General features: G+C 39.1%; 1 protein-coding gene across 6 annotated transcripts in view; it reads left to right on the forward strand.

Moving 5' to 3' along the window:
• Positions 1–13509, forward strand: part of ZNF451 (zinc finger protein 451) — a 96618-nt gene extending 83109 nt beyond the window's left edge. For 4 of the 6 annotated variants that reach the window (XM_044932010.2, XM_044932017.2, XM_044932000.2 and 1 more), the window contains one exon: positions 11796–13509. In XM_044932010.2, coding sequence (XP_044787945.1) covers positions 11796–11842 — 47 coding nt within the window. In that variant the 3' untranslated portion in view covers positions 11843–13509. Of the gene's footprint in view, positions 1–7088; positions 7652–11795 lie in introns of those variants that run through there. The other 2 variants (XM_044932023.2, XM_044931997.2) reach the window with 2 other exon arrangements.
• Positions 13510–15209: the final 1700 nt, after the last annotated feature.

Below are 15209 nucleotides of genomic sequence, written 5' to 3' on the forward strand. Positions count from 1 at the left end.
CTAGCGGCTCCCATCTCCAGACTCCCTCTGGTTTAAACATTTTTTTGTTTGTATTTCTCATGCCCACCAGACTGTGAGCCATTCAAGGAGTAGGATCATGTTTTATTTATCTTTATTTCAGTAACAACTAGCGCAGGGTTTTAGCACTAAATGATGGTTGAATGAATACACTTCTAACAAACAAAATAAGTTAGGGCTGCTAGGACCCAGCTCCCTATAACTGGATTAAGGAAATTAAGACAGAAACCATTTGGCTGGAGAATATTGGGTGATTGAGTTGACCCTGCACCATAGAAGCAAAGTGATGTTCTAGTCCAAACCTAATAGTAAAACTCAGAGTTTAAAACTTCTCAAATCTCTTCTCATTCCTTCTCTTCTCAACACAGCATTTTAAAAGCCTGACAAATGGGTGGTAAAAAGCAGGGTCAGTTTGCTTGTGACTTTGCCCTGGGAAAAGGCAGTTTGTTTTGTGGCCTCCTCTCCCCCCACTGTGATTATCTCAATCTTTGTTATTCTCTGTAGACCTGTCAGAGTCTTTAACTACTCAAGCCCATTATAAAGATCCTGGGTAGTCTCAGCTTTGCTCTCTGAGTGATATAATATTTTCCAAGTCCCTTAACTTCACTGTGTGTCAGTTTCCTCAGTTTTAAAAACAGAAATACTAGTATACCTGCCTTACTGGAGTAGCCTGGCACATGGTAAGCAGTACTGTATTGGTTGCTGCTGCTTGTGGGAATCTTAGTTCCCCAACCAAGGATCAAACCCGCACCTTTAGTAGTGAAAGCATGGAACCAGGGAATTCCCCATGATGGTGATTATTATCATTATTCACTGTTTACCTGCACCTAAGGTCTGCTCTGCGGAGAAGGCAATGGCACCCCACTCCAGTACTCTTGCCTGGAAAATCCCATGGACGGAGGAGCCTGGTAGGCTGGAGTCCATGGGGTTGCTGGGAGTCGGACACGACTGAGCGACTTCACTTTCACTTTTCACTTTCATGCATTGGAGAAGGAAATGGCAACCCACTCCAGTGTTCTTGCCTGGAGGATCCCAAGGACTGGGGGAGCCTGTTGGGCTGCCGTCTATGGGGTCACACAGAGTCAGACACTACTGAAGTGACTTAGCATAGCATAGCATAGCATAAGGTCTGCTCTGAAGTATACATGTTCAGTAGAGGTATTCTGACCCAAATCCCTGGAAAAGAAGTAAAAGACAGCAATATGTGGGTTGCTGCTAATGTAAAACCATCTTTCTGTAAATGTCAGCAGTTTGCCTTAGAGTTCCTTCAACTAATAGCAGTTGTCAGTACAATTATTAATATTACAACAAATAGTAAAACTATAACGTAAACAGTAAAACAGTATAACTCTGTGGCCAGTTTAAAGAACAGAGAAAGAAGAGACTACTGTGTTCAGTTTTTACTTGAATTGTATATGAAAAAAACCTAACACATTTAAAATTGCTGTTAGTTTTAACAACCTATAAGAGTCAGAATATTTCCCCTATTTTTCATAAAAACTTAGTCTTCCAAACATTTAGTAATTTGCTTTCAGATTCATAGCCTCCAAATGAGTGGAGCATGATTTAGTATAGGCCTTCTAACTCCTATTGCTGAGTTCTTTTTTATTTAGTCATATTACTTCTCTTTCAAAGAGAATGAAATAAAGGCAGAGAGAAAAGAGAATAAGGGAAATACAGACTTAGCCATAACAGAGAAAAACAAGGACATATTTGCTGTAAGTGTTCTATATTTCTTCATGTAGCTTTGAATCACTGTCTAATTTCCTCTCATTTCAATCTGAAGGATTCCCTTAGCATCTCTTGGAGGGCAGATTTGCTAGTAACAGATTCCTTTAGTTTTTGTCTGGGAAAGTCTTGATTACTTCTCCATTCTTTCTATATTCTATCTAAGAATTCTTACAGTACAGATTTTTGTTTGTTTTTTTCTTATAGCATTTTAAATATGTTCTCTCACTGTCTTCTGGCCTCCATGATTTTTATGAGAAATAAGCTGTTCGTCTTATTAAAAACGGCTTACATGTGATGAGTTGCTTTCCTCTTGCTGCTTCTGTTGACTTTGGCTTTTGACAGTTTAACTATAACATGTCTTCAACATGAATCTCTTTGAGTTTCTCCTGTTTGGAGTTTGTTGGGCTTCTTGGATGTGTAGATTCATATCTTTTATCAAATTTGAAACATTTAAAATCTGTTGATTCTTTTTTCTCTCTGCTTAATTTTGTTAAACTCCTGTAACAAATTTTTCACTTTAGTTGTACTTTTCAGCTCCAGAATTTCTATTTGGTGGCCTTTCATAATATCCACCTCTTTATGATATTCTCATTTTGTTCATACATTGTTTTCACAATTTCCTTTACTGCTTTGCTCATGGTTTACTCTAGGTCTTAGAACATAAGACAGCTGGTTTAAAGTCTTTGTTTAGTAAATTTATATCTAGGTGTCCTCAGGGACAATTTAATTCAATTTTTTTCACTTTGTATACTTTACTGTTTCTTTGTATTATTTGTGTTTTTGATGAAAATTGGATGTGCAAATATTATAATGTAGTACTTTGGAAATCAGATTCTCCGTCTTCCCCTTGGTGTGCTGTTTGTGATTGTCGAAGGCTCTAGTTGTCCATGTGCTTAGTTCCAATATTTTTGCAAAAACTGTACTCCTTGTCATGTTTGGTCACTGAAGTCTCTGTTCCTTTAGCTTGTTTTCAACTATTGTTTTGACAGAAATTTCCTTGAATACCAGGAGCAAACAACAATCTCTCCTGAGCTTCAGCTGTGTGCTAGCACCTTCAACATTAGCCAGCTGTGCACTGAGCCTGGTGGCACAGTGGTAAAGAATCTGCCTGCGCTGCAGGAGCCACAGGAGACTCAGGTTCCATCCCCGGGTTGGGAAGATCCCCTGGTGGAGGACATGGCACCCCCTCCAGTATTCTTGCCTGGGAAGTCCTGTGGACGGAGGAGGCTGGCGGGCCACAGAGTCCAGCACAGTTGGAGTGACTTAGCACGCAAGCGTGCACGGAGCCTGCAGACCAGCCAGTGGCGAGGGCTCAGTGTCTTCTCAGGCATTTTCTGAGCGTGCATCCTGCACTGGGTATGTGCCTGGTTACTGAATTCCCCAGGACACAGAGGTGCTTTTGAATGCCCTAATTTCCCAAGGAAATTCTCTTCATGGCTTCTCCTCCCAGATATTAGGTGTTCTATTGTATGTCTCACCCATCATCTTTTACCCCAGGCCATGGGCTTTTTGTCTGCCTCTCAGTGTTTCTGAGCCATGCAGACTGCTTTTCTGTCCACTGTGGAGCCTGAGCTTGGTAAAATGGATGATGCCTTCAGATACAGGATAGAACAAAAGCAGTAAGTTGTGACTTCTGCTTTGCTCTGCTCTGCCTGGAGCCAGGGACGAGGGTCCCACACCAGGAGTATGGGCTGCTGCAGGGAAGGATAGCGAGGTGGTGGGGAAAGGGCAAGTGAAGATACCACTAGGCTTTCCCACTGGTTTTTTTTTTTTTTTTAATTATTTTATTTGTTTTTGGCTGCACTGGGTCTCTGTTGCTTTTGTGTGGGCTTTCTCAAGTTGCAGTGAGCAGGGGCTACTCTTCACTGCTGTGTACGGGTCTCTCATTGCGCTGGCTTCTCTTACTGTGGAGTACAGGCTCAGTGGTTGTGGTGCGTGGGCTTAGTTGCTCTGAGGCGTGTGGAATCTTCCTAGATCAGGGATGGAACCGTGTCCCCTGCGTTGGCAGGTAGATTCCTATCCACTTCACCACCAGGGCAGTCCCCGTACTGGTGTTTGTGTGATCTTTGTCTGGATTCAGTGTTTGCTTCGTTGCTGTGACCCTTTGAGGATTTTCCAAACTTTTGAGAAAGTTGTTTCTGCCCAACAGTTTAGGCGTGTATTTCAGTGTTTTATGTGGAAGGACGGGTGTTTGGAGCTACCTATTCCACTGATTTGTTGAAACTTCACTCTAGGACCTATTCTTCTTCTTCATGTCGGTTTTGGAGAATAATGTTTTGCAAGAAATTTGTCCATTTTACCTTGATTGTCAAATGTACCAGTGTAAAGTTGTTCATAGTAGTATTCCTTTATTATATATTTTTTATTTCTTTAGGATCGCTGATGATATCATCTCATTTTTCCCCTAATATTGGTAATTTTTATTTTCCTCTTCACTAACCTGAAGTTTATCAGTTTATTTGATCATTTCAAAGAGTGAACTGTTTTTAGTTGATAATTTCTCTCCTTTTGGTCTGCTCTCCATTTCATTGATTTCTGCTCTTTATTATTTCCTTCCTTCTACTTTGAGCTTAAATTTTGTCATCTTTTATAGCTTTTTAATGTGACATTTAGACTGTTGATTGAATTTTTTTCCTTGTTTTTTAAATGTAAACATTTAAAGATGTTTATTTCCCTCTAAGCCAGGATAAGCAAGCTTTAAGCTTTTTCTGTAAAATACTAGATAGTAAATACTTTAGGCTTTGTAGTTCCTGTGGTCTCTGTTAGTTACTCAAGCAGCTATTCTCAATACAGAAACAAAGGAGTGTGAAGTAGACAGTGAAATTTACAGAAGTTACTGGTGGACTGGATTTGGCCCACAGACTGTAGTTGGTCAGCTTTCTACTTTTTACTGTTTTCCACAACCTAGACAGCATATTAAAAAGCAGAGACATTACTTTGCCAACAAAGGTCCATCTAGTCAAAGCTATGGTTTTCCCAGGAGTCATGGACGGATGTGAGAGTTGGACTATAAAGAAAGCTGAGTGTCAAAAGAATAGATGCTTTTGAACTGCGGTGTTGGAGAAGACTCCTAAGAGTCTGTTGGGCTGCAAGGAGATCAAACCAGTCCATCCTAAAGGAAATCAGTCCTGAATATTCATTGGAAGGACTGATGGTGAAGCTGAAACTCCAATACTTTGGCTACCTGACATGAAGAACTGACTCACTGGAAGAGACCCTGATGCTGGGAAAGATTGAAGGCAGGAGGAGCAGGGGATGACAGAGGATGAGATGGTCCCCATGGCATCACCAACTTGATGGACATGAATTTGAGTAAACTCCAGGAGTTGGTGATGGATAGGGAAGCCTGGCATGTTGCAATCCATGGGGTCGCAAAGAGTTGGACACAACTGATTGACTGAACTGACTGTGTTCCACAAATTTTCATGTCTTTGCTATCAGTTTGAAATATTTTCTAATTTTCCTTATATTGTCTCCTTTGATCTGTTGACTCTTTAGATATATTGTTGAATTTACAAATATTAATATTTGAATGTCTTATTATTTCTAATTTAATTTTGTTGTGGTAAGAGAATATACTCTCTAAAATTTAAAACTTTTGATATTTATTGAGACTTCCATGGCCCAACCTGTGGTCTGTCTTGATGAATATTCTGTATGCACTTGAATGTATTTCTGTGTTTTTGATTGTCAGTTAGGTCAAGGTGGTTGGTAATATCAGATCTTCATCCTCAGTGATTTTTTTTTTATCTAGTTAACCTATCAATTACCACAGTAGTAACAGTGAGCTTCTTCATCAAGGATTGTAGATTTACTTTTTCTCTTTTGTTCTGTTATTTTGTGTTTTGTGTTTTGAAGTTCTGTTTTTAGTTGCATATACATTTGTGATGTGTGCTAAACTGATCTGTTTAGCGTTATGATACTATGAATTGTTCTTTATCTCTGGTAACACCTTTTATCATAAAATTTTTTTGTTTGATATTAATATAGCTACTCAAGCTTTCTTATGCTTAATATTTACACAGTGTATATTTTTCCATTCTTTTACTTTCAGTCTATTTATATCTTTATTTTGAAACTACGTCTCTAAATTTGATTCTGAATTTGAAACTACATCTCTAAGTTTGATCTTACTTTTTGATTTACTTTGACAATCTGTCCAGTTTTTTATGGTTGCTCTAAAGGTTATGATATATATATTTTTGCTTTTGTTATAAACACTATAAGAAAATATTATTTTTTGCTCTAAACATTGCTTTGAGTTTTAAAGAAAGGAAAGAAGAAATAGAGTTTTTAATATTTATCCACATAGTTCCCATTTCAAATGACGTTTCATTCTTTCCAGTAGATGACAGTTTCTATCTGATGTCCTTTTTCTTCAGTCTAAAGAATTTCCTGTCCTGTTTTATATTAACATAATGCAGTTTTGCTAGTGTTGATTTCTTGTTTCATTTATGAAAGTATCTTCATTTTCCCTTTAATTTTGAAGTATATTTTCTCTGGCTTTAGAATTCTGGTTAGTGTTTTTTTCTTCAGCACTTTAGAGCTGGAACTCCATTTTCTTGTCTTGTGGCCGGCCTCCTTTGTTTGTCCTGACAAATGACCATAATTTCCATTATTGCTCCCCTATATGCACGTATGTCATTTTTTCCCTCTTATTGCTATTAATATTTCCTCTTTGTCTTTGGATTTTAGCAGTTTTTGGTAATGTCCCTGGATGTAGCTATCTTTGTATCCTACTTGGAGTTTCCTTAGCTTCATGTTATCTCTAAGTTTATAAGTTTCCCCCAATTATTTCTTCACAATTTTTTGTCCCACTTTCTGTCTGCTTTTCTTTTGGAACTCCAGTTATGCATATTAGCTGGTTTAGATTTATCCACAGGTTTGTCATTTTCTTCCAGTATTTTTTCTCTCTTCATATTTGATCACTTCTGTTGTCCAGTCTTCAAGTTTATTATTCACTCTTCTGCCACCTCCAGTGTTAAGCTGACTTAGTAAATTTTCAGTTTCAAAACATGTGTTTTCTCATGTGTTGTAGAGTTTCTGCTTAGTTTTCTTTTTAATAGTTTTTATTTCTCTGCTGAGATTTCTTATCCACTCAACCTTATGTCCTTGAAAATAGTTTTAACTTCTCTTAAAATGTCTTTTCTGCTAATCCCAGTAGCTTGATTATCTTGCGGGTCAGTTTCTTTTGACTGCTCTTCCTCTTGACTCTGCGGCACATTTCTTCTTTCTTTGCAAGTCACGTGATTTTTGATGTATGCGGGATGTTTGTGATGTAAATTATAGATTCTCAGAATTCCGTTAACTTCCTCTGAGGAATTTTTTTTTTCTTGTAGGTAGTTAACTTGCTGGACTCGGACACCAAACTCTCTCTCCGCCGCAGCAGGCAGCAGTCGCTTGCTTCTTTTAGCTTTCCGACTGCTGTTTCTCACCGAGAATCTTGGCTCCTCTCTCGTGTATGCAGAGTTCAGAAGTCAGCCAAGGATTTGTAGATTTGGAGGATCCTCTTCTATTACTTTCTCATTTCTGCTGGGATCTCTTTCTGCTGTTCGTACCTTCCTGCCACCACCTCCCCTTCGCAACCTCTGTCATCTGTCTGACTCCTCAGTTTGCATCTTGTTTCACAGGGATGTAGGCATGCCCTAAGGCAAATGAGAAACAAAGTGTAAAGCTGCATATTTAGCCCTGTGTAATTCATTTATTTCAATAATTAACTTCTGTCCTGTTTCTACCTGATTTTTATTGTTCTTTAGTGCCTTAAAATAGTTTATAATTGTTATCTAGGGGAGAATTAATCCAATATAAGCTGCTACTGCTGCTGCTAAGTCGCTTCAGTCGTGTCCGACTCTGTGCAGCCCCATAGACGGCAGCCCACCAGGCTCCCCCATCCCTGGGATTCTCCAGGCAAGAACACTGGAGTGGGTTGCCATTTCCTTCTCCATTGCATGAAAGTGAAAAGTGAAAGTGAAGTCGCTCAGTCGTGTCCGACGCTCAGCGACCCCATGGACTACAGCCTTCCAGTCTCCTCAGTCCATGGGATTTTCCAGGCGGGAGTACTGGAGTGGGGTGTCATTGCCTTCTCCCCAATATAAGCTACTCTACTGTTAGAGTGGAAGTTTATTGGAAGTGGAACCATTTAGTTGCTTTCGTTTTTATCCATTTTAACTGGCAAGTTTAATTCCTGTAAAGTTCACTGTGAGATATTAATGTTTTTGTATTTACTTCTGCAATTTCATTCTTAGCTTCCTCTTTTTGTTTTTTCAAGTTGGTGTGTATGCTGTGTATTTGTTTCTGTTCTTTCTGTGGTTGCCTTGGCATTTTATCACATTTTTTATATGTAACTTAAAGACTAAAGTGTATGTACATGTTGTCTGCCTCCATAAAACAATAAAAGGACTCTGGAACACTTGAGCTCTGATCCTTTTCCCCAACTTATATGCTGGTCCTCCAGATTTTTGGTTCTCTGTGTGTGTATATGTGTATATAATACACACAGAAATTGTACAAAACATCTCGCAAAACAGGTGACCATCTTTCAGATTAAAAAAGAGTATTACCAGTGGATTGATTTCCTGGGGCTGCTCACCTAAGTACTACAAACTAGGTGGCTTAAAACAGTAGGAATTGCCTCACAGCCGTCGAGTGCGCCCATCTAAGGGCAGGCTGTTGGTAGGGCCGTGGTCCTGCTCCCGGATTCTGGTTGTTAATGTCAACTGTAGGTGAAGGAAAGTTGCATGGCTCGAGGTAGCCTGGAGTTAAAACTTCCCTCCAGGTCCTCCCCGCCATTCTATGCAAAACAAAGAACTCTCTCACCCGAAGGGAAAACGGATATTAGGTTGATTTTGCCCAGCTTCCAGCCAGTCCAGACTCTGGCCGATCTCCAAAATTCCTTGCCCCAGCTGTTCAAGAGATAACTACTAGAACAACCTTGGAGAAGAACAGGCCCCCTTAAGACAGTAGGTTTCCACATATATGCCTATATATACTTACTCTTTTCTTGGGTTAGTGCAGCAGCTCACTAATCTGAGTGCTGCCCCTTCTTGCCTCATTAAAGGTGATCTGTTCCTGTAAAGTGCCGGCCTCCATCTTTTTCTGAACCTTGCCTTCTCTAACTCCCTTACCCAACAGCAGGCATTCCTTGGCTTGTAGATGTATCTGTCTATCTCTGTGTCCATCATCACGGGACCATCTTCTACCTGTGTGTCCATCTTCATGTGGCGTTTTCTTCCAATAAGGACGTCAGTCATGTTGAATTAGGGTTCACCCTAGTGACCTCATCTTAACTTGGTCACACCCACAAAGACCCTATTTCCAGATTAGGTCACATTCATGCGTACCAGGGTAAGAACATATCTTGAGGGGGGCACAATTCAGCCCACAATGATCAGTTCCCTAGAAGCATCCCCCTCATTTAATTTCAGTTACTGCTGCTAAGTCGCGTCAGTCGTGACCGACTCTGTGCAACCCCATGGACTGCAGCCTACCAGGCTCCTCCATCCATGGGATTTTCCAGGCAAGAGTACTGGAGTGGGGTGCCATTGCCTTCTCCAATTTCAGTTAATCAGAACACAAATAGCCACATATAGTCAGTGTGCATCATATTGAACAGCACAGTCATGGTCTATATTACTGATATTTTGGGTCTGAATGCCTTTAGTTACGAGAAGGCAATGGCAACGCACTCCAGTACTCTTGCCTGGAAAATCCCATGGACGGAGGGGCCTGGTGGGCTGCAGTCCATGGGGTCGCTAGGAGTCGGACACGACTGAGTGACTTCACTTTTTCACTTTCATCATTGGAGAAGGAAATGGCAACCCACTCCAGTGTTCTTGCCTGGAGAATCCCAGGGATGAGGGAGCCTGGTGGGCTGCCGTCTATGGGGTCGCACAGAGTCGGACACGACTGAAGCGACTTAGCAGCAGCAGCCTTTAGTTAACATTGTTTTACAGATTCATCAGATTGTTAGCATGTAGCTTTGGTTTGTTCATTTCCAGTACCTGTATGATAATTTTACACATAAATCAATTCATGTATCACTTACAGACATTGGGTTGGCTGTTGCAAGTAATTCCCACATTTCTAGGAATATATACTGAGGTGGAGACTTGCTGAGATTCAGCCTAGTATATTATGGCAAGGTTTTTTACAAAAGTGGTTGTTCTAATTTTTTTTCATTCCAGTAGTGAATGTGAGCTCCTGTTGATCTACATTTTCACTAATCATTGAATTATTGGTCTTTTTAATTTTACCTAGTGATAGGCATTTTTTTGTGGTTTGAATTTACATTTTTCTGATGATTAATGTTTATTTGACCTTTTGACATCTTTTGCCAGTGCCTTTGCAGATTTCTTCACAGTTTGACTATCTTTTTACTGATTTTTATGGGTTGAAAATCTTTCTAGGTATAAGATCTGTATATTGCAAATATTTTCTCTTTATGTCTTGTCTTTTTACACTCTCACTTTTGATGGATTAAAGTAATTTTAATGCATTCTGAAGTACCATTCTTTTTCATGTTTTTTGAATCCTGTTTAATAAGTCGTTCCCTACACTAAGGTCCTGAGCATAGTCCCATGTTCTTTGCTGTTTGTTGTTCCACGTTTGCTCTTATACAGTTAATACACAGTAAATCTGAAATGTATTTTTGTATATTCCATAAGGTAGGGGTAAATTTATTTTTTTTCCATGTGGCCTACCAGTTTTCCCTCCATCATGTATTTAAAACCCCACCTTGCCCCACCATTCTGCAAGGCTGCCCGTGTCATCGATCAGGTTTCCATAGAGCTTTCTGTGCTGCCTCTTTGGTCTGTTCACCCGTTCTTGGGCTGGTTTGTTGTAGTTTAGTCACTAAGTCGTGTTCGACTCTTTGCTACCCGACCCAATGGACTGAGATTTCCCAGGCAAAAATACTGGAGTGGGTTGCCATTTCCTTCTTAAGGGGATCTTCCCGACCCAGGGATCGAACCCGCATCTCCTGCACTGGCAGTGGGATTCTTTACTGCTGAGTCACCAGGGAAGCCCTCTTGCACTGGTCCCACATTCTTAATTACTATAACTTTGTAATAAGTTTTCATAAAAACAAATCTTGTCACCTTTTTCTTTGTTTGCTAAGAGCATCTTGGCTTTTCTGTACATTTCTTCATCCCTTTGAATTCATCTGAGGGCAATGCGCTGACCTAGAATCCAGCTTTAACACAGTGTAGAGTAGCTCGTAGTGTTTAGATTCCCGCGATGTGGCACTAGTGCCCCAGCTCGTAGGAGGCGGCGGCTGCCTATTAGAGGGATTGCTGCGCTTGCCACCCCGGGAGGCCGCGGGAGACCACGCACTGCACAGGATTAGAGAAATCTGGTGTGAGAAGCTAGTGAAGGCCAAGAAACGGACACCTAATTACCCCCTTGAGTTTTTAGCATCATTCTCAGGAAATGGAGAAAAAGACCAGTGAACCCAAGAATGTCTGTCTTGCTCACTGTTGTATTTTGTACCTGATATACAGTGGGCATTCAATAAATTTGTTCGGTGAGTGCATATGTGTATATAATAAATGCTTCTCAGAGGATATTATATAGCCTTGAATTTGCCTCTTTGTCTTAGGTACTAGAAAAGTTAAAACTAAAATTTTAATAGCTTTTGAGGTTTTGCCATTTCATGATTTTGCCTTTCTTTTTCTACTGGTAAGTTTTATATGTATTACCTCAAATCTTTTTTGGAAATAGATACTCTTTTTTCCCCTGTAAAGTCTGGTGAATACCTGTCAGTCATTCTAGAAGTTTGTTGTCTTTCTGTGTCCCTAAATGGACATAACTAATAAGTTTCTTAGCATATTAAGCTCAGATATACTATAATTCAGTTTCAGATCATATCCAGATTCTCATATTTCAAAATAGTCAAATTTTATGATCAAGAAACTGCAGAGTTATCTTCAGTTTCTCCAAGTTGTATTTCCTTTTCTTCTGAAAATACAGATGTAGTTGATGAGACTTACATTAAGTACATTTTTATCAGTTTTCTGCCCTAAATGTTAAAATTCTCTTTTTTAATGCAGATGTGGAATTAGAAGAAGCTATTAGAAGAAGTCTTGAGGAAATGTAACTAAAGATATTACCACACAACATCAAGTGGCCTTGAAGAGACTCAGGATGATGAATTCTTGAGTTTGTTTTCTAAAGGAGACCACAAATCTACTAGTACAAATGTATTTGAAAACACACTGTTTTTGCTTTTGTATGTTCAAACTCTGATATTGCTTTGTGTTTTTGTGCCATTTGCAAAAATGTATAGAGAAACAGAATATATGTTAATGCAAATACAAATCATATATTCTAATATAGGTATCATGTTTCCCAGGTAACCTTGAATTCATATACTTAGGTTAAAAGGATTTTAAAAAAAGAAATAAAGAAGCCCTTGATTATTGTTTATATGTTTCCCAAATAGAATTGGTTCTTTAATTTTAATTGTACTGTTCAGATGATTCAACTTTATTTTTTTAAGAGTGAAAATGAATATAAATAAAGCTATCATAGCTCATTTTTTCTGTAAATTTTACTTCTCATGTGGCACTAATATATATTATCTTTGAGGTCTTTTTATGATTATTGGAAGAGAGCAGTGGAAACTGATTGTGAAAACAGATGAAGAATTTTATCAGCAATGTTCTTTGTGGCTTTCACTCAGATGTATAGTCCTGCTTTAATTAGAGCTGTACATTGCTGGAATGAAAAAGAAAACCAACCTAATTTCTTTGAAAGTAGTAAAAAAGTTTTTCCATTCTTTTTACCTACTTCGACTTTCATATGACTTGTATTATTTTCTGTTTAAAGGGAATGATGTAAAAGTATTTGCATAGAATTAGGCATACTTTTAATATTAGTCCTTTTATATATATATATATATATATATTTCTGTAAACATAGTATTCTTTAGAAAATAATGTTGAAAGTCTACTCAGGAGTAATCTTCCTTAACCCTTTAAAATTTTTAATTCATCTGGAAGTATCTTCATGTTAGTTATTCATTAAAATATCAATGTCCTACAGTTGGTATTACATATTTAATTTTTAAATGTTGAAGCCCCATGATGAATAATAAAAAATGTTATATAATTAGAAGACTAAAAAGGGGCTTGTCATACAATCTTTGTGAATATACTTCATGTTATTTGACCAGAAATGTCATCCCTAAAAATTTTGAGTAGTAATTATTTACCAAACTTAAATTTTTCTATAAATATAAATTTTTCTTTAAGACAAAAAAAATCATAGCTAGGACTTTGGTCTTTCTCTGCAACTAGATAATTTAGTGTTAAATAGTATGACTTGTTTTATTATTATTATATAGTCTTTTCAGTCCACATTGGAAACCAGTTTGTGTTCTTTCTTTCTTAAGCTGTCAGTTCTGTCCTCCGTGCTTGCTTTTTAAGTAGACGTCGTAGTCATTTTTCCAAAGCGAGAACACTGTACTGTTAATTTGTTAAGAGTAGGTTAAGGCTTTGGGAGGTGGTTACAGAGCTTAAAGACGTTTGGGGAGCCTGCTCAGCAGTGGGAGGTGAACGGGTGCCCAGGAGGCGGCTGTGCTGGAGGTGCCGGCTGGGCAGGGGCGCTGTGTTGCTGGGACACTCGTGTGAATGGTCCAGAGTGACACAGTGGGGAAGGGGTAGTCATCATGATCCTTAAGGTCACTGGGTTGCTTAATGTTTTAATAATTGTCACTGATTGTATTTCTGCTTACCACAAAATTAAAAATCATGTTTCAGTTCAGTTCAGTCGCTCAGTCGTGTCTGACTCTTGGTGACCCCATGAATCACAGCACGCCAGGCCTCCCTGTCCATCACCAACTCCCGGAGTTCACTCAAACTCAAGTCCATCGAGTCAGTGATGCCATCCAGCCATCTCATCCTCTGTCGTCCCCTTCTCCTCCTGCCCCCAATCCCTCCCAGCATCAGAGTCTTTTCCAGTGAGTCAACTCTTTGCATGAGGTGGCCAAAGTACTGGAGTTTCAGCTTTAGCATCATTCCTTCCAAGGAACACCCAGGGCTGATCTCCTTCAGAATGGACTGGTTGGATCTCCTTGCAGCCCAAGGGACTCTCAGGAGTCTTCTTCAACACCACAGTTCAAAAGCATCAATTCTTTGGGGCTCAGCTTTCTTCACAGTCCAACTCTCACATCCATACATGACCTTTGTTGGCAAAGTAATGTCTCTGCTTTTCAATATGCTATCTAGGTTGGTCTTAACTTTTTTTCCAAGGAGTAAGCGTCTTTTAATTTCATGGCTGCAGTCACCATCTGCAGTGATTTGGAGCCCCCAAAAATAAAGTCTGATACTGTTTCCACTGTTTCCCCATCTTATTTCCCATGAAGTGATGGGACCAGATGCCATGATCTTCATTTTCTGAATGTTGAGCTTTAAGCCAACTTTTTCACTCTCCTCTTTCATTTTTATCAAGAGGCTTTTGAGTTCCTCTTCACTTTCTGCCATAAGGGTGGTGTCATCTGCATGTCTGAGGTTATTGATATTTCTCCCGACAATCTTGATTCCAGCTTGTGCTTCTTCCAGTCCAGCATTTCTCATGATGTACTCTGCATAGAAGTTAAATAAGCAGGGTGACAATATACAGCCTTGACGTACTCCTTTTCCTATTTGGAACCAGTCTGTTATTCCGTGTCCAGTTCTAACTGTTGCTTCCTGACCTGCATATAGGTTTCTCAAGAGGCAGGTCAAGTGGTCTGGTATTCCCATCTCTTTCAGAATTTTCCAGTTTATTGTGATCCATACAGTCAAAGGCTTTGGCATAGTCAATAAAACAGAAATAGATGTTTTTCTGGAACTCTCTCGCTTTTTCGATGATCCAGCAGATGTTGGCAATTTGATCCCTGTTTTCTCTGCCTTTTCTAAATCCAGCTTACTCATTTGAACTTAATTTAGACACATGGAGGAGAGTGGATGTCACACAAAGTAATGGGGAATATTATCAAGAGGATGTTTCTGACAATGATGCTTACTTGTTTGCTTTTATTCGTTTTTCATTTTACTGTGATAGGTTTTTTTTTTTTTAAGTTTTTATTGTGATGCCTTTTTATACCTGAATAACTGCTTTTTTCAAAAAAATGAATGACTGTTTATTTTTAAAAGGATATATAGGTAATGTACTGACAGCGTCTGGTTGGTGGTATCATTGACTGTCTTAAATAAAAATTCCTCCCTTAAAAAGTTTGTTTTTGGATGCTTGGTATCCTACCAGCCCTACCCTTTCTTCTGTCTCCTTGTCCTCCTGACCATTTGGTCACTATCAGACCTCTCCCAGGAACAAGGTGCAAGGACTCTCCTGGACTCCCTCGGGCAGGGTAACCAGAGACTCAGTAGCATAGGCCTCAACTTAAAGAGCTTTCTTTTTTTCCATCAATTTTTTTCTTTTAAATTTCTTTTAAACCATTTATTCTTTCACTCACAAAGTATTTA

The sequence above is a fragment of the Bubalus bubalis genome, chromosome 2 (assembly GCF_019923935.1).
Source record: "Bubalus bubalis isolate 160015118507 breed Murrah chromosome 2, NDDB_SH_1, whole genome shotgun sequence".
NCBI classification, from domain to species: Eukaryota; Metazoa; Chordata; class Mammalia; order Artiodactyla; family Bovidae; genus Bubalus; species Bubalus bubalis.